Source organism: Malania oleifera, chromosome 11 (genome assembly GCF_029873635.1).
Source record: "Malania oleifera isolate guangnan ecotype guangnan chromosome 11, ASM2987363v1, whole genome shotgun sequence".
NCBI classification, from domain to species: Eukaryota; Viridiplantae; Streptophyta; class Magnoliopsida; order Santalales; family Ximeniaceae; genus Malania; species Malania oleifera.
This window is the reverse complement of record NC_080427.1, coordinates 9201020-9219867: the sequence shown is the minus strand read 5'-3', so window position 1 is coordinate 9219867 and position 18848 is coordinate 9201020. Positions and strand designations below refer to the sequence as shown.

The 18848-nt window shown below is 38.2% G+C and overlaps 1 protein-coding gene and 1 non-coding gene across 7 annotated transcripts in view; one reads left to right on the top strand and one right to left on the bottom strand.

Moving 5' to 3' along the window:
- LOC131168682 (pentatricopeptide repeat-containing protein At5g03800) overlaps positions 1-3621 on the bottom strand; it is a 42647-nt gene extending 39026 nt beyond the window's left edge. For 4 of the 6 annotated variants that reach the window (XR_009140385.1, XR_009140386.1, XR_009140384.1 and 1 more), the window contains exon 1: positions 854-3609. Coding sequence is in view for 2 of the 6 variants with exons in the window: in XM_058128308.1 (XP_057984291.1) it covers positions 854-3555 (2702 nt within the window). In the remaining 4 variants the exon portion in view is untranslated. Of the gene's footprint in view, positions 1-853 lie in introns of all 6 variants that reach the window. The other 2 variants (XR_009140383.1, XM_058128307.1) reach the window with 2 other exon arrangements.
- Positions 3622-16791: 13170 nt separating this feature from the next.
- Positions 16792-16897, top strand: LOC131143541 (small nucleolar RNA R71). The gene has a single exon (XR_009133529.1). It is a non-coding gene; the product is annotated as a small nucleolar RNA R71 (small nucleolar RNA).
- The last annotated feature ends 1951 nt before the right edge of the window (positions 16898-18848 follow it).

Below are 18848 nucleotides of genomic sequence, written 5' to 3'. Positions count from 1 at the left end.
GAGGACTGATTTTTTCATGATAGTTAATTAAATCTGGTTTCTTTATAATTCACAAGCTGTTTGTTTACTTTTGATGTCATACAGAATTTCACGTAAAAGCAGAGCACTACTTGTTTACATTAAGCTCTTGTTGCTCTTTCCATAACTTTCACTCATGCCCTCACAAACTCCTTATTCTGTTGTATTTCCATGCATTGTTCTTGATGCTTCACCCTAAAAAAATAAAAATCAAAGAACAGATGAGAGGAAAATTTTAATTGCTTAAGTTAGCAGTTTGTTAGAACTTTTCAAATTTTTATATCTAATTACAATCTCATTGTCTAAATCGGTTTATCAGGACTGATTCACTTTTGATATGAGAACAAGGAACCCTCTATCTTCCCAACTCTTCACATGGAAAGAAGGAGTAAAGGAAAAGGAAAAAAGGGTAGAAGACACTCAAATGCAGCAGATCCTCACTATCAAGAGCTCGCAGCTGAAATTTTCCCCTCCAAATATTATGAAGGGCTGAACCCTTCCAAGCCTCAATCTAATGCTCATATCCCTCTATTCTTTTAATTTACAACACAGGTTGCAATTGATGTTATTCAATCAGGAGTATTAACAATCAAACGCATTACATTTACCAATTATTTCAAATATCTTTATCTATACAAAGAATTGCTCTCAGATGAAGGTTCATTTACAACAATATGTAATCATTTTCTTTACACATTTAAAATTATGATCCATGTACATCACAACTACATGAGAATTCTCAATCATTCAAAAATGTTAAGAGGGGGGGGGGGGGGAGCAGTATTCCAGAACATAGAAGATCGTGAGACCTAGTAAATTAGCATAGAATATTTACCGGCGATCATTGCATGAGCACTGACCACTCACAAAACAATGAAACCCTGAAGCATCCCTCAGAGATATCTCTCTCCTTGTAACAGCAGAAACATACTTCAAAAATGTATGGCAGTCCCCACATAGATGGATGTTCTTGACGACACGAATGGGTTGCCCTCTCTTGGTCATCAAAAGACCATAGGTTACAGCTAATTTTGCACTATGATAGAACAAGAAATCCTTCTTCTGATGCTCCTCCACTTCATGAAGAACAAAACTCGTATCTGGCACATATCCAGCTTTTAGGCATTCCAAAATTAGTATTTCCAAACCACGGTAGATGTCTATCCATTGAGAATGGGATTTATCTCTTGAATAGAATGAATGAACCCAGTTTTGATGAATGATCCAGCTTCGGGCTGGGTGTTTCCGTAATCCTTTCTCTCTCATTTCCTCCCTAACTCTTTCAGAGCAATGCCATCTCCCAGATGCAGAATACAGATTTGACACAAGTATGTATGTGGATGGATCCTGTGGTTCCATAGCAAGTATGCACTTTGCAGCCCATTTTCCAAGGGCTGTATTTAAATGGATTCTACAAGTATCAAGCAAAGCTCGCCAAACAGAAACCTCAGGCTCAAAAGGCATCATATTTATCACTTCCTCTGCTTCTTCAAAGAGACCCCAGTAACCTAAAACATCAACTAAAGATGCATAATGCTCTGAAGTGGGTTCAATGTCATACATGGTTTTCATTGAGCGGAACAGTTTACGACAATCATCAACTAAATTTGCATTAGTGTGTTTGTAAGCTGAAATAATCAAGACAAATGTAACAGTGTCTGGCCTTATATTTGCTTCCTCCATCTTTGACCAGACAGCCAAAGCCTCATCCCCCCACCTGTGCAAAAGGTGGCCAGCAATCAAACCATTCCATGAGACAATATCATGTGAGGGCATAAAATTGAAAACCTTAATAGCAGAATCCATGTTCCCACACTTAGAATACATGCTTAAAATAGCATTCCCTATCCCTGAATCAGATAGGAACCCAGACTTAACTGCATGACAGTGGATTTGCTCCCCCATCTCCTGAAATCCTAAAGTTCCACAAACACCAAGCGTTGCAGTTGATGCAACCTCATCTAAAACCACGGTTTCTTCAAAAAGCTTTTGACAGAAAAGAGAAATTGCTTCCTCTGGCTGCCCATTCCGAGCATAGCCACATATCATTGATGCCCAAATTATTGAACTGTCCCACTGAGATGGCCAATGATCAAACAGCTTATGGGCATCGACCATACTTGCGCACCTTGTGTACATATCAACCAATGCAGCTTCAATACAGTCATTCAAACCAAAACCAAATTTGACAATGAAGCCATGAATCTGCTGGCTAATTCTCACTTCCATGAGCAAACCACAAGCTTTAACCACACTAGTCAAAGTAAAATCTGTTAACTCTACGCCCTCTTCCACCATTCTAAGAAACAAATTCAAAGCCCTTGACTCTTCACCATTGTGACAAAATCCTGATAAAAGAGCATTATAAGAAACGCAATTCCTCTCTGGCATCTTATCAAATATCTGCATGGCAAAATCCACCATCCCGAAGTCCATGTATGCTGTTATCATTTCAGTCCAAGTAATGACATCTTTCATGGCCATCCTCTCAAACAAAGCTATCACATCTTTTATGCTGCCACATTTTGCATAAAATCCAATAAGCGCATTGTTAACACTCAAATCAGACTCAAAACCCATTCTAAGTGCATGGGCATGAATTTCCTGGCCTTCCGTTAAAGCAAAGGTCCCAGCAGAGGCAGCCAGAAGAATCGAAAGTGTAAATCGGTCAACTTTTAATCTATCACTTCGTTGCATATTGCGGAACAATTCAAATGCCCTCTGATACATCAACTCCTTCACCACGCTTGATATCACAGTATTCCACGAAGCAATATCCCTCTTGTGCATTTCATCAAACAAGTCAAGCACGAAATCTAAACACCCACACGTACAATACAAACCCATAAGTGCATTTGAAACAAAAGTGCAATTCAAGTAACCCATTTTTAAAACCATGGCATGAACTTGAAATCCCAACTGCAACTCAGCAACACGAATGCAGGCTGTCAATATCGCAACAAAGCTATACTCATTGGGCTCAATACCTGAACTTCTCATCTCATAGAAGAGATCGACGGCTTCAGCTTCTCGGCCTGACTTGGCGAAACCCGAAACCATTGCCGTGTACGAAACTACGTCGGGGGACGAAAGGCCAACAAAGACCTCGTAGGCATCGGCAACCATGCCCAGCTTGAGGTAAGCCACCATGAGAGCAGTTCCCAGACGGGTGTCGTCTTCAAGCTTGAGAATCGAGGCGTGGACAGCTTCCACGAGCTCAACGTCATTGTACCGAACCGATAGGTGGAGCAAATTGTAATAATCATCAACAAGAAACTCCGCTGACTCTGAATGTGAAGGGGAAAGGGGAGGTGGTGGATTTGGAAGGAGTTCGGCAGGTGAAGCGGATAAAGAAGGGTAACGAGGTTTGGGTCTGGAGAGCCGAGGGGGCGTTTTAGGGAAGGAAGCAGAAGAGAGCGGTGAAGGCGGCGATGGTTTGCAGTGAAGAACTGGAGAAGAGTGCAGAGAATTACAAGGGAAGGGAGAGAGGGAGGACCGAGGGAGGGAGGGAGGAGCTGGGTGGATAACGGAATCCATGTCCAGCGGAAGGCGCCCACCACATCCTACTACCTGCTGGGAGTTGGGAGGGGAGCTCCGTACTCGACAGTTGTTTCTTTTTGCTGTAATTCGATAGAAAAATATTGAATTATTTTATAAAAATAATACATTAAGTAATAATTTTCTGTTTAAAAGTATAGAATTTAAATATTAGATTCGAATTTATATATATTTTATTTTATTTTATTTATTTATTTTTTAAAATTTACATTAAAATTTAAATATTAAGTCCAAAAAATGTACTCTCAAACACTATTTAAATTTTAGCTTGGGATTAAAATTTAAATTTAAATTTATACAAATTTAAATAAAAATTAATTTAAAATTATATTATCTTATTTTTTAAATCTGGGTAAATATAAACTAAAAACATGACATTCAAGTTCCGATCGTAATCTTGTATGGCATCATTTTTATTTCCTAATTTTTAATTTTTAAGTGAAAAATTAAATTGCACGACAATCTTGTATATGTTATTTGTCTTTAATTTTTATTGCAGATTTTTAATTATTTTTGTTTGGAGAAACTTATTTTCAATTGTTTTGATAACATCTTGTCATATTATTTATTATCTAATTTTGATTTTTGTGTATTAATTTACTCACTTTAATCCCCCAAATCCTTACCTTGATCAAGACAAGTGAATTTAGGGTTTAGGATTTAGGGTTTAGGGTTTAGGGTCACAAGGCTAATTGTTACAACTTAAAGAACAAAAGAAAACAAAAAATGTCGTAACCAAAGAAGATATGAGAAAGAGGCCGGAGTAGGTATTGCCAACAAAGAATCCAAAGGTGTAAAATTTGTTATTTTCGCGACTAGTGATGTATACTTCAAAAATCATTAGGTCATGATTTCATCTTACTTATTTCTTATGTATCCCAATAGGGATTGATTTTCCTTATGTGAATTAATCTCTAGTGGGACTATGTTAATGTGTAATAATACGGCTCATAAAAATTCTCAGGATTTGTTGGCACCCCATTTTGTCTGAAGCTTTATATAGCAAAATCTGATATTTCTTTAATTTACTTGTTTTAATTTTGATGTCCTCTAGGGTCTTCTCCTAGGCACGGTCTCTCATCTCGCTCATCCTCACCACCCGTTTCAAGCATGCATACATTAATTCATCTTGTAATAATAATTATAAATTTTCATTAATACAATTGAAAAATAATAAATACATGAAAAAAAATGAAAAAAAAAAAAACAACAACTTCAAGCGGCCTTAGATTCTTGTGGACCTACACACGTAAAAGGGCGAGTTTTTAGTTAGAAATGAGTTGACAAATGTAAATAAATTAAATAAAAAGTCAACCAATCAATTAGATTAATCACTATCAATTAGTTTAAAATTGATTGATTAATAAAATTGATTGGTTATTCCTTCTTGCCTATAAATAGAGACTTCTTAGAGAAATAAATGAGAGGTGGAAGGTTTTCCTATATTAAGAAAAGAGAGACAAAAAGTAAGATTGGGAATTGCTAAGGGAGAGAAAAGAAGAAAGGATGTAAAAAAAAGGGGCGGGAGAGATTAAGCAAAATAATGGTTACTCACAGAAGATTGAAAGATAGAAAATTGGGAAGGACTTTGTGTAGTGATTCAAAAATAATAATAATAATAACTAATTATTTATTTAATAATTAATTAAATAATATAATATGATATAATATATTAATACAATATAATTATATATTATTATAATATATATATATATAGAAGTAAAAGTATCCGATTTCACTGAGATTGAAATTCTTGAGACCCCCTCACGCCATCTTCAACTTTCTCTCTCCGTCCCTATTCTCTCTCTAAGATTTTTCTCCTTTCGTAAGTCAAATCAAAAAACGAACGCCACTACGGGGTCCTAGCGACAATCCATAACAAGTTAATCGAAGCAGATTCGTGGTTTGAGGATCTTAGGCACCACTCCAAAGTTAAGGTAAGAAAAATAAATTATGCATGTCATTCTAGAATTTAACCGGTTAATGGGAACGTTTAGGGATGTTAGGATAGTAATTATTTCGGGATTTAGCTTATTAAACTAAAATATATGATTACAGGATTTTGTACACCGCAGGCGTCGGTTTAGGATCCTTGCAGGCACATTCTCAGTAAACAAGTAAGGGGAATAAATTAGGTCAGGCATTTTCTAAAATTTAACTAATTAAATTATAATATGTGGTTGCAGAAATTGATATATATATATATATATATATTCTGGGTATTCAGATATATGAAAATTGAATTTTGGATTATTATTATTATTATTATGAATTGATTAAACCCTAAAGGAAGATGATTCGTTTTATTTTTAGTGAAATGTATGTATATTCTTCCAGGAAGTTATTAAACTACGATTTAATACTCAAATTGTGTGGCATGAGTATATACTGATTTTTAGAAAAGTTGTATAAAAATTATGGAAATATGATATATATATATATATATATATATATATATATGGTTGTGTGCCGAGATATGTTATGATATGATTTTATACATAATAAATTAAGAACATGTCAGATTTTATATGGCTATATTATATGCTATACGGTAGTAGAGCCCTGATGGACTATTTCATTGATGTTTGGAGCACGATACCGTAGCTATGATAATGATAGTTTGTGCAACCACACTACTCGACAAGGGTGTTGGTATTGGAAGTCGATTGGGCCTGTGGAGAGATATTGACCGCCCCTGGGTCCAAACCAGGCTGCAGTAGGCCAATCGTACTATAGACGCGTACAGTTTGACTTAGCCTAGTGGTAGGCCAGCCATGGCTAAGTCCCGCCTTTGGGCCGCACAACCCGATCATGTGGGCTTATTACATGATGATGTATGAACGTCCATTTAGAGGAAAAATTCTTTATGTATACGTATATGTATGATGATTTAATTATTGCAGAGAAATATGTGTTTTCATAAATATATATGTGTGTGTGTGTGTGTGTGTGTGTGTGTGTGAATTCAAGTTACATGTTTTGTCAATTAAATTTAATTGAATAATGTATGTATATTTGGAACACTAAAACTCATATTGTCACACACTGATAATAATTTATTCCTTCTTACTGAAAGGTGTCTCACCCCAAGAATCTTAAATATTTTGGAAAATCCAGACAGTCGAATGGAGCGAGCTCCGAAGTAGAGGAAGCCTAGTTATTGTCGTTCAAGGTATGTGTTTTTGGAATAAGGAGATATTTTATGGATTTTTGGGGGGTTTATATGTATATTTATGGAGACTTTAGAACTCTACTATTTTACATAAGGATTAGGGGTGTTACGTTTTCTGCTGCAATGATAGGATGTATTCATGGATAAGTGTATCACCGGTGCCCCACTTTGTGTCCGGGTTGACTTTGTTGATATTATTATGGTATCAAAGTATTTTTATAGTAGAATTTACAGAGTCGTTACAATTATGGTATCAAAGCCTAGGTTACTAGGTTCTGCAGACTGCAATAGATAATAATACCAGAGTATAGGAATGTATCTTGATGAGGATAGGAAATTGGTAGATTCGGAATCTAGCAATACATTATTGGAAGCTAGATAGAATCTTGGGTTTTGGTTTCGAAGCCTGGAAGCAAGAATCCATTGATAGCCTTCTGTGACTTTCTTGCGACAACAATTTCAGGAAAATTAAGGCAAACCATTAATGGTCCTTGTTTATGAGCAAAGAGACTGAAATTTGAGACGTTAGTTGGTTAGATGGGTCAATTTTTTTATGGATTAGAGGTTTTGTCCTTGAAATGGTTAAGTGTAGGATTAGTTAAGGGTTTTGGGTCAAACTGTCGACTGTTTTGTGTGGCAGGGGAAGGGATCTCAGGTTTTTCGTCGACGGTTTCGGAGGTCTCAGAAAAACTGTTAATTGTTTTGTGTATGAGTTGTGTGTTGATGTTTACAATGAATATGTGAAATGTTAAATTGTTTTCTTAATTAGATAATAGTACCCGTCACATTCAGATATTGAAATTCTAAGACTATTTTTGTCCTATATTCAGGATGGACCACAGAAATAATAATGCGAATGCTGGAGGTAGTAGCCATGTGGGGGCTTCCAGCTCGAGTGCCAGTGACTCAGATCAAGTCCTGCGTAGCATGGCTCGGTTGGTTATGGCGGAGATAGCACGGAGTTCCAGGGAGCAGGGGTTTCCCGCCAATTTATCAGAGCTACACCATAAAGCAATTGACTCGGATGAATCCCCTGGCTTTTCTAGGAAGTGTCGACCCGATTATGACAGAGAATTGGATGCTGGATATTGAGAAGATCCTAGTAGTACTATAACGACCTATCTTTAACTGGTTTTTTATTTTTTATATATATTTACTATAAAATCCATAATGCTCTGATACCTACTAAACTAAACCAAACCATCAACCTAGACAACGAGAAGCAGAATCCATATAAATACAATTCTAAAAATATACAATACCAAAGTGTCTAAATATTCCACAAATATTACATATTTCACTGTACTCTCAAGAACTACTATTACTAATATCAGGGCTAACAAAATTGTACTCCAAAAACACTCAACCTCAAAAAGGGCAGACTAACAGCTCCTCTATCTGTGAGCCTGCCCCGCTCACCCAACTAGCTCACTTGAAAAAAAAATAGTTCAACACTGAGATGAGACAAAGCTCAATAAGACAAAACATGTTATCACTAGTGTGTGGCTACTGAGATATGGATCTTTAAAAATTAATCTGAGTTAAAAGTAGTTCAAATAACTAAATCTGAAAATGCTGATACTACATAACATGTCAAACTGTATGAAGTTACTTTTCATAATAATACTACTATTTCGGGAAAGTCTGATAATACTATAATATCTGAAAATATTTTCCTAGATGGCTGTATGTCATGATTTAACCCCTCATGACAAGGTTGTGCGGGCCGAAGGTTGGATCTATCCTGGGTGGCCTACCAGGGTAAACCACTCTACTCCTCGGTCAGATTGACCCTCCTCAACCCATATTTGATGGGGAGCCTGTCCACAACTAGGCATGATCAACCTCATACCACTTACTATTTGAGTTAAGTGGTTGCACTCTAAACTGAATATCTGTATATATGTAACTACGGTACCGTGCTCTGCTGTCTGCTCCATCAGGGTTTGATACTATATAATACGTTTCTATATTCAACTAACTGTTTTACCATGATTCTGTAATAACTGTACAAACCATGATGCTGTAATAATCTGTAACTATATCAATTGTATTTTTCTGAGATAAACTATAAATCTGTATGTCATAGTACCGTAAAACTATAAAGTCATGGTATTCTGAAAGATACAGTAAACGCATTTCACTGTCTATATATTCTGTAAAATATGTTCTTGAAAATACTATAAAAACATGCTTCTATACTGTATTCATGCTCTCATGCCACACGGTAATTTAAAATATTTTAACATCAATAATAAGTTGCATAAATTTTTGCTCTGAATAATAATATGGTAAAAACATAAACTTTATACTAAAATCATACTAAGTTTTCCTAGCATAGTATGTTTCCCTTACCTAACTGTCAAAAAGCCCCTATCGTATACTGGTTCTACACCCGCAGGGCTTCCTATTCCCCATCTTGAAAACCATATTTTCCATAATAGAATATCAATATTTCTTGGCCTACATCATTTCCTACAACTGCCAGAAAGCCAAAAATTGAATCAAAGACCTTACCTTGATTCTAGGGAGAAATTCAACTCAATCCCACAGACAATCCACCCCAGCAGACTTGAAGAGAACTCCGCCAGGAGCGTCATGGTGGCCTTAGATCGTCAATTCGACGGGGCCGAAATCAAAGAAAATTGGAAGAAGAACCGTATGAGAGGGAGTGAGAAGGTTTTCCATCGATTTTTCTGTGATTAACTGAGCTTAGGGCTATTTATATTGCGAGATTCGTTGACGAGCCACGTCACCTTGTTGACGAGTCCTGTAAAAAGTTCGTCGACAAATCTACACCCTCGTCGACGAATTTTAGTCTTCTAAAAAATCCTTTCTCAGTATCTTCTCGTCGATGACACGGGACCTCATCAACGAGGTCTTGAGGAACCCTCGTCGATGAAACCTCTGTGTTCATCGACGAGGCCTAGAAAAATTTCTTGGGTTATTATATCCAAAATGCAATGTCATCGACAAACCTGAAGCATTCGTCGATGAAGTTTGCTGCCTCCTTCTGTTCCTGTTCTCATTTCCCTTTCTCTTTATTATTTAAATAACATTATTTTTCAGGTCACTACAAGTACTACATTGCACTGATGAGTAGAAATTTATGTATGCAACATTTAAGCTGATAGGAGAGGCTGAGCGATGGTGGTCAGCGATGAAGCTTTTGAAGGAGCAGAGGGCGGTACCTGTAGCACTGACTTGGGGACGTTTTAAGGAGATCTTGTTCGATCAGTACTTCCCTGCCTCTGTTACATATGCTAAGATGGAGGAGTTTCTGAATTTGACCTAGGGTCATCTGACAGTGCCACAATATCCTATTAAGTTCATGGAGCTATCTCGTTTTGCCCTATTTATAATCCTAGATGAGTTCAGAAAGGTGTAGAAGTTTGAGAGAGGGTTGAGACAAGAAATATATGAGCAGGTGGAAGTTTTGCAGGTTCAATATTTTTTAGAGTTGGTGGATAAAGCCACCGTAGCAGAGACTAGTCGATAGAGGGGTACAGGAGGATAGAGACAAAGGAAGAGGCCCACGCCTCCTGGATTTCAGGCGAGTACCAGTCAGGGACAATGGAGGAGATACGATGTGGGCCAGCGGCAGGTAGTAGGACACCGAGTTCCTCAGGGTAATCTAGAAACCCCTACTTGCCCTCGATATTATAGGAAACATTTAGGGAAGTGTTGGGTTAGGGTAATTACCTGCCATCGATGCGGTCGGCTTGGCTTCATGGCATGAGATTATTGAGTGCCACCGAGTAACGCTCCCACTCCTAGACAATTCTAGGGAAACTACCAGACACCCCGAGAGAGCCAGCAGAGAAACACTGCTTAGGTGCGGGTCTACTCTCTCACATTGGGAGACGCAAAGGCGGAAGGCGATGTGGCGAGAGGTACCATTTTTATTCTGTCATGTAAAACTGTTATTTTGTTTGATTCAAACGCGACTCATTCATTTATAACCCAAGAATTTATTAAGTTATGTGAGATAGAAGCTCAACCAATGGATGTTGGTTTATCAGTGGCTACACTGACAGGAGTCGTAGTCATGTGTAGGAGAATACTTAGGGATTGTCCAATCAGTATTCATGGGAGGTCACTGCCTGCTAATTTGGCGGTCCTCGACATGCATGGGTTTGAGGTGATATTGGGGATGGACTAGTTGGCTACAAACTATGCTAATATTGACTGTTATAGGAAAGAGGTAGTCTTTAGACCTCTAGGAGAGCAGGAGTACCGATATGTTAAGATGTGCGTGCGCTCCTCACCGCAGATGTTATCAGCTATTCAGGCGAGGAGATTGCTTATGGAGGGATGCCAGGGGTATCTGGTCTGTGTGAAGGAAACGCCAGAGGGGGAATCAAAGTTGGAAGATATCCCGATAGTGAGGGATTTTTTTTGATGTGTTTCTAGAGGATTTGCTAGAGTTACCTCTCGATTGTGAAGTCAAGTTTGCTATCGACCAATCTTTGAGAACAACTCCGATCTCTAAGGCTCCATACCGAATGGCTCCAGCAGAGTTGAAAGAATTAAAAGGATAGTTACATAAGTTGTTGGATAAGGGGTTCATCAGACCCAGTGTGTCCCCGTAGGGTGCACCAGTATTGTTTGTTAAAAATAAAGATGGGTCGATGAGAATGTGCATTGACTATCGGGAAATCAACAAGGTAACGATTAGGAATAAATACCCGCTACCCCGAATTGATGACCTATTTGACCAGCTCCAAGGGACACAGGTTTTCTCTAAAATTGATCTTATACCATCAGGTGAGGGTCAAGGCAAAGCATGTTCCAAAGACTATGTTCCGAACTAGGTATGATCATTACGAATTCTTGGTTATGCCATTTGGACTAACTAATGCCCCTGTTGCATTTATGGACCTGATGAACAGGGTCTTCCATCAATATCTGAATCAGTTTGTGGTGGTGTTTATTGATGAAAATTTGGTTTATTCAAAGAGCCCCAAGGAGCATAAAAATCATTTGAGGATGGTCCTTCAAGTGCTTAGAGAAAGGAAGTTGTATGCTAAGTTCAAGAAATGCGAATTCTGGTTGGAGTAAGTGGCATTTCTAGAACACGTAGTATCTAAGGACAGTATTTCAATGGACCCAAGCAAGATAGAGGTGGTAGTTGATTGGACGAGACCAAAGAATGTCCACGAGGTTATAAGTTTCTTGGGATTGGCAAGATATTATAGTCGATTCATAAAAGGTTTTTCTAATTAATAGGCCCTCTGACAAAGTTGACCACGAAGGGTGTAAGATATGAATGGATGAATGAATGTAAACAAAGTTTCCAGGAATTGAAATAGCGACTCGTCACTACTCCGGTTCTAACCATCCCATCAACAGATGGTGATTTTGTGATTTATAGTGATGCATCTAAAAGAGGGCTTGGGTGCATACTGATGCAATAAGGGAAGGTTATTACATACGCTTCTCGGCAGCTCAAGGAATACGAGAAGAATTACTCGATGCACAATTTGGAATTGGCAGCAGTAGTTTTCGCGTTAAAAATTTGTAGGCATTACCTGTACGGTGGAAAGTGTGAGATCTTAATAGACTACAAAAACATTAAATACTTTTTCACACAAAAGGATTTAAATATGAGGTATAGGAGGTGGCTAGAGTTGATTAAAGATTATGACTGTACCATCAGTTACCACCTAGGAAAAGCTAACGTGGTAGTGGATGCGCTGAGTCGTAAGTCAGGAAATGCATTTGTATCAGCAATAGTAATTCAACATCAAATCAGAATGGATTTAGAAAGATTAGGTGTGGAATTAGTAGAGGAAAATCACTAGGAACTCATCGCCAATCTGGTAATTTAGCTCACTTTATAGGAAAGAATTAAAGTTGCTCAGACAAAAGATGTGGAATTGATAAAGATTGTGGATAAGGAGTAGAGGGGGAAAAGGATAAATTTTAATATCTCAGATGATGGAGTCTTAAGATTTCGTACTAGACTATGTGTACCTATTGATGCTGAGATTAAAAGAACTATCTTGGAGGAAATGCATCGTTCCCTTTATACAGTACACCTGGGAAGCACTAAGATGTACAGGGATTTACGAGAGCCTTTTTGGTGGAATAATATGAAGAAGGAAATTGCTAGATACGTGGGGCAGTGTTTGTGAAAAGTAAGAATGATCAGTTTAAGCTTCATAAGATGGGTGTTGGGAGTCTACATCCACGCATTGGTTGATATAGGATGGGTTTTGGGAGCCTCGGAAAACATTCAGTTTGAGCTTCATGTTGACGAAGGATATATCCATGACACCGGTCCTATACTAGATACATGCATTTTCCATGGCTAAGAATGGTCGACCTAGGAGGACAAATATATGTTTTTTGGCTGGGTTGGTAGGTTCCATGTCTAAAACAATGAAGTCAACTGGGAAATAGAATGTATCGACCTTCACTAGAACATCCTTAGCAACACCTCGGGGCACTTTCACAGATCGGTCAGCAAAGCTCAAAGTGACTGGGGTAGGCTTAAGCTCTCCTAGACCAAATTGTTGGTAGACCGAATAAGGAAGTAGGTTCACACTCACTCCCAAATCCAAAAGGACCCTATCGATGGTGTAATCTGATCACACATGAGATGATGGTAGTGTCGGGGTTCTTAGGCTTTGGGGGAATGTGACCTAACAAAATGGAGCTCACATTCTCGGTCAATTGGACTCTTTTGTTCATGTGCACTAGAGATTTGCGCTTTTGGGTACAAAGGTCCTTGAGGAATTTTGCATAGGCGAGCACTTGCTTAATTGCTGCTAAGAGGGGGAAATTGATCTTGACTTGCTTAAATGTGTCCATCATGGACTCTACATTGGATTTCTTTTTAGATTTATAATTTGATTGAAGAGTTGCAAGAAATGGTACTGCTGGGATATAGTGGGGCAATTTGAAATCATCAGAGGAGGCAGGCATCACAAGATCACTCACTAGATTGAAGAAGGAAACAATAGGATCTACACTCATCTTCTCCTTACCCTTAACTAAATCCGACTTCTCCCCGACCTTATTGTCTACCTCCTTGCCATTTCTAAGGGTGGTTACAACTTGAGCTTGTTCATGGCAAGTTGAATGACCGGAAGCCGGATGACTCTCTATCCCATATTGACCTTTTGGGTTAACAAGAGGTTGACTTGACAACTTACACTCTTCCCGCATACTCAAGGATGTAGCTAGTTGGCCTAAGGTGGCCTCTAGCTACACTATGGACTAAGAGTGGGAATGAAGCAAGTACCGATCGACCTGACGATCTACCTTGATACCCTTAAGGGCTTTCAACACCGTCTCCTAAAAAGAACAATCATATTGAGATCATTAAGGAGGTGATGGTTGATAAGCTTGGTGATAAAGAGCAAACATTGAAGGATTTTGCTGATTATGATTTTGAAACGATCGAGGATGGAGAGCATTTTGTGATTGTTGAGGTCTTGGGGTTGGAAATCCTGGAGCTTGTGGCCTCTAGGAGAAGTTAGGATGTTGACCCCACTCATGATTATACTTAGTGGAATATAGATCATTGGCCAGTGTGTCGTTCCAAATGTGGGTGGACTTAACTTCCTATTGCACAAACTCAGACATGGGAGGCGCATGGAGGTAAGTGTAACAAGCATGAGATGAGTCGAAGCATATGATGCACAACTCTGCACACACTACCGGCTGAGATGGTTGTCCTAAGGAAAGGACTTGATCATGTTTCTCGATGATAGTGTGCAGAGTGGGTGCAAACTCACGACTAGCTACTAACTCGTAAACTCCCTTAGAATGGGAAGAAGAAGTTTGGGAATTTTTACGAACGACAATGATGTGTTGCTGAGAATTCTCAACCGAGGGTCTCAAAGAGAGTCCACGCCTCATTTTCATGCTTTGTAAAGAAGGTACCTCAATAGGATGTGTTGATCATAGATCGATCACACTCAGCCAATCCTTCATATAATGTTGTTAGCTTTATCGTAATCCCAAGAGGGGGGTGAATTAGGTATTTAAAAATTCTTCCTAGGTTTAACTTAATACAACAATAAGAATTACACAAACCTAGAGTCTTTCTATGTAATCGCAAACCCAATCAAGTACTCAAACAATAAACGTAAACATACAGGTGCAGAAAGTAAATTGCGAAAAATAAACTAACAGCAGATATGTTATCGGGGTTCGGCGAATACTGCCTACATCCTCGTTTTGGCTCACCAGTACAAGGATTACCATTATAAAGCTCACTTAACGGGTGGAGCGGCACCTAAACAATCAGGTCAATTAGCACAGGGCTGACCTCAACCTTTACAGTTAATCCTTATCAAGCTTGATTACTGCCCCCTCAGGCCACGCTTGGAATACAACAGTATTTTCACAATATGACAAGGCACAATGATTATGCTTCTCAGTAAAGCAGATATGTACCAAACATAATCAATCACATGCACATCAACAGTATAGGCAATGTAAGCTCAGTGATGTGAATATTTGTGCAAACAACACTCAACAAGATATGATCACCAAAATGTTCAAAAGTGTTCTAATCAACCTATATCTTTGAAACAAGTTATATCAAATCTCAATAACAAATCAGGGTTTCAAAGATGTTAATAAGATATTCAAACTATCTCAAAAATATTTTCCTTCAATACAATGAGCACAAGACTAGTTTGAAAAATATTATAGCTTGTGGGAAATATTTTTGTACAACAAAAACAAAGCTATATGAATCTTGTAATGATAATGCAAAGATCCTTAAGCTTGCTAGTTTATCCCAACTTGATTTATAAAGTTCAAATATGTGAAATAAAACTTAGCCAAACTTTACAAAATTAATATCAAATAATCAAACAATACTGTGAGAGTATTAACAATATCTAGTAATCACAAGTACAATCAATAAGCTCTCACACTACTAAAATGTATCAAGGGAATGAAGATTTGAGAGTATTTGGGCAAGGTAGGATTTTGAAAATAAAGAGAATTTTTTGCTAATGATTTTCGTAATTAGTTGCTAATTCACACAAATGAACCCATATATAGACAAAGGCCAAAATATAACCGTTTAGGACATGTAGGGTATTATTAGCATTGTTTTAAAACACATTAGAAAAATTAACCCTATTTAAAACATTTTAACCTCGGTAAGTATTTTGCAACCCGCGAAGTTTCGGGTGGCTGAACTTTAGTTTGGTCGCCCAAGTAGACTCAGCTCAAAAAGGCATTTTAAAAGGTTTGGTAGTCCGAGTATAGGTTTGAATGGCTGAACAAAAGTCGGGAAACATTATGTTCATGGTTCGGGTGCCCGGATATAAATTCCGTTAACTGAACTAGCAAGTTTGGTTGCCCGAGGCCTTTTTGAACACGAAGGTTCGGGCGCCTGGGTTGATGAAAAGTGTTCTGACACTTTTTCGGTCGCCCGTGGATGGTAGGTTCACTTCTGGTTTGGTCACCTGAAGTTAGGTCAAACTGCTGACTTCCCATCGGTTTGGGCGCTCGAGGTGTTTTGAACACTTGGGGTTCGGTCGCCCGACCTCTCACAATTATGCCAATTATGTTCAATTTCATTTCAAGTTGATCCTTTGATTGTGAATGTGAATGGGAACTGTGTTGTGCATATGTGTAGGGACCTAAGGTATTTTCTAAGGCCATTTTGAGATAGTCTCAAAAATTCGGCGTTGGACGACCGATGCCCTAATGTCCTTTAGCCCCCTATGGTCAAACTACGGTCTTGTTGAGCTTACAATTACCTACATGGATGACATGCAAAGATTATTACAGACCTATATAGATTATTATAGACCAAATTTAAAACATAAATGCATTTACAATAAGAATCTTCTTCTTATTTCTTCTGCTATTCAGATTCTCCATGGAGTATGCCAGGAGTATGATCTTTAAGTCTTTTAGGCTTCCAACAATCCTTTCTCATATGTGTGTACTGAATTAATGACCTGTTCAAGTACTAGGCACACACATTAGTAATATGTGATTTTTCGTAATCAAAACCAGGGATCGAACTCAAAAAGTCAACAGTTTGGACTAGTTGCCACCTAGGGACTTGATGATGTGGACATTTACGTAGAAGGTCCCTAAAACGCTCCAAAGTCTCAAAGAATTGCTCACCGTCTATCTAGGAAAAACTAGTGATTACCTTCCTAAGCTGATTAGTCTTCCCGATGGGAAGTATTTTTCTAATAAATTCATGCTGCATGGTGGCTCACGTGGTCACTGAGTTCAGTTCTAAAGAATTTAGCCAATACTTGGCTTTGTCCTTAAGAGATAACAAAAATAGCCTAAGGTAGAGGGCATCACCAAAATTGGAGATACAGATGTTTGAGCAAATTTTGAGGAATTCATCTAGATGCTTATAAGGATTTTCAGTGGAATTTTTATAGAAGTTGGGAAGCATCGAGATGATGGGGGTCTTGGTTTCAAATTGTGTGCCGCCTCGACATTTGGGAACCTAATGCAAGACAGTGATGTATATGCATTGGGAGTGAAGTAGTCCTGCATAAGCCAAAGAGGTTGCTCCACTGCTGTAGGTCGACGCAGAGCAGGAGGGTCTAGATTTTGATTTTAATTATGGAGAGCCGGAACCAATTGGCGTTCGACCATGACTTTAGAGTAGGAGGACTCAGCTAAATCTGGACTCGAAGCGAACTTCCTAACCAACCTATGGGTTCTCTCAATGTCAGGGTCAATAGGCACTAACTTAGGTTCCAGAGATCTCAAACCTTGCGTACAACAAGTTAGCACAAAATATCACGACTTAGAATAAAAAAAACAATGAAATAACAGAGAAAATAAAAATAAAAATCACATAGTAAACTACACTAATTTCGGCTCACTACCGTAAGTGAGTTTCCAGCAACGACACCAAAATTTAGTAGCTTCGCCAAGGCTTGGATCCTTAACTACCAAAGATAAAATTTATAACTTAATCACTCCCAAGTTTGGTAGAACAATGAGTAAGTCGGGCGTCGATCCTCAAAGACTCAATGTAGTGGTGTACCAAATTAATCTAATTCACTGCGCTAGAAATAAAAAGAAAAAGTTGAATTTTGGATTTAATATTTAAAACTATGAAAGCAAATTAATGAAGGTTGAAGGTCTTATGGAATATTGATTCCTCGGTTATGAATCCACCCTAAGTCGTTAATTCGCAATAACTAAGGTTTGGTCCATTGTCCATAATGGGATTTCAACGGTTCATCCTAATATGAACGCATAGGATGAACCCTAAACAAAGTCAAGTAATACGCTCTTGTAGTATAGCGTATCCGGGTTTGCACCAATCATCCGAAGCACAATCGAGAGAACTGGGTATACCCTATTTAGTGAACATGGATTCCTTTCTATTAATCCCGTTGCATGAACATAGATTAGGCTTGGTCCACTCTAATCTAAGTACTTTGATTATGAAAATTAATTTAGAAAAGTCTAAATAACATCATGCAACCATACCCAAGTATGAACAATCAACTAAACCCTAGCTTCGCGAATCTAACTTAGGGTTTCATCACAACTGGAGAATCGGGGGATTAGCTACTCATCATGCATGCAAGCAAACATAAAGACAAGATGATAAAAATGAATGTAAACTTAGCTTTTATTGAAATTCAGAATCAAAACAAAGCAAAAACGAAAACTTAAAACTCCACAATTCGAAAACCTAAGAACAATCCACGGCTTGACAGCCAAAAGAAGACTCAAAGAACCCAAAAGAACTCCCTATTATCTGCCATAAGTTTCAATCAATACTCCTTAGGATTTACATGCGCTCCAATTCAAATTAGGAAACAATCCGCAATAATCTCGCGAAACAAATTTCTGTAGTCAACCAAAGTCAACCTGGTCGCACTGCTAGTGTCTCCTCGTCACGTCCTAGTCGACACATTTTCGAAAATCTTCAATTATTTATGTGTTTAGTCGATGACATAGTCGACCAGGTCATACATCTAAGGTCTCCTGATATCGCCCTGGTCGAGGGTCTTTTTGAACTTGCTGTTAACTAGCACTCTAGAGTTTTCTAGCTCAACTTGGCCGCCCATTGTGACTTCTTGGTCGTACTACATGTGCGATTAGAGAAATTCTCTGTAGTTGAGTCAAGGCC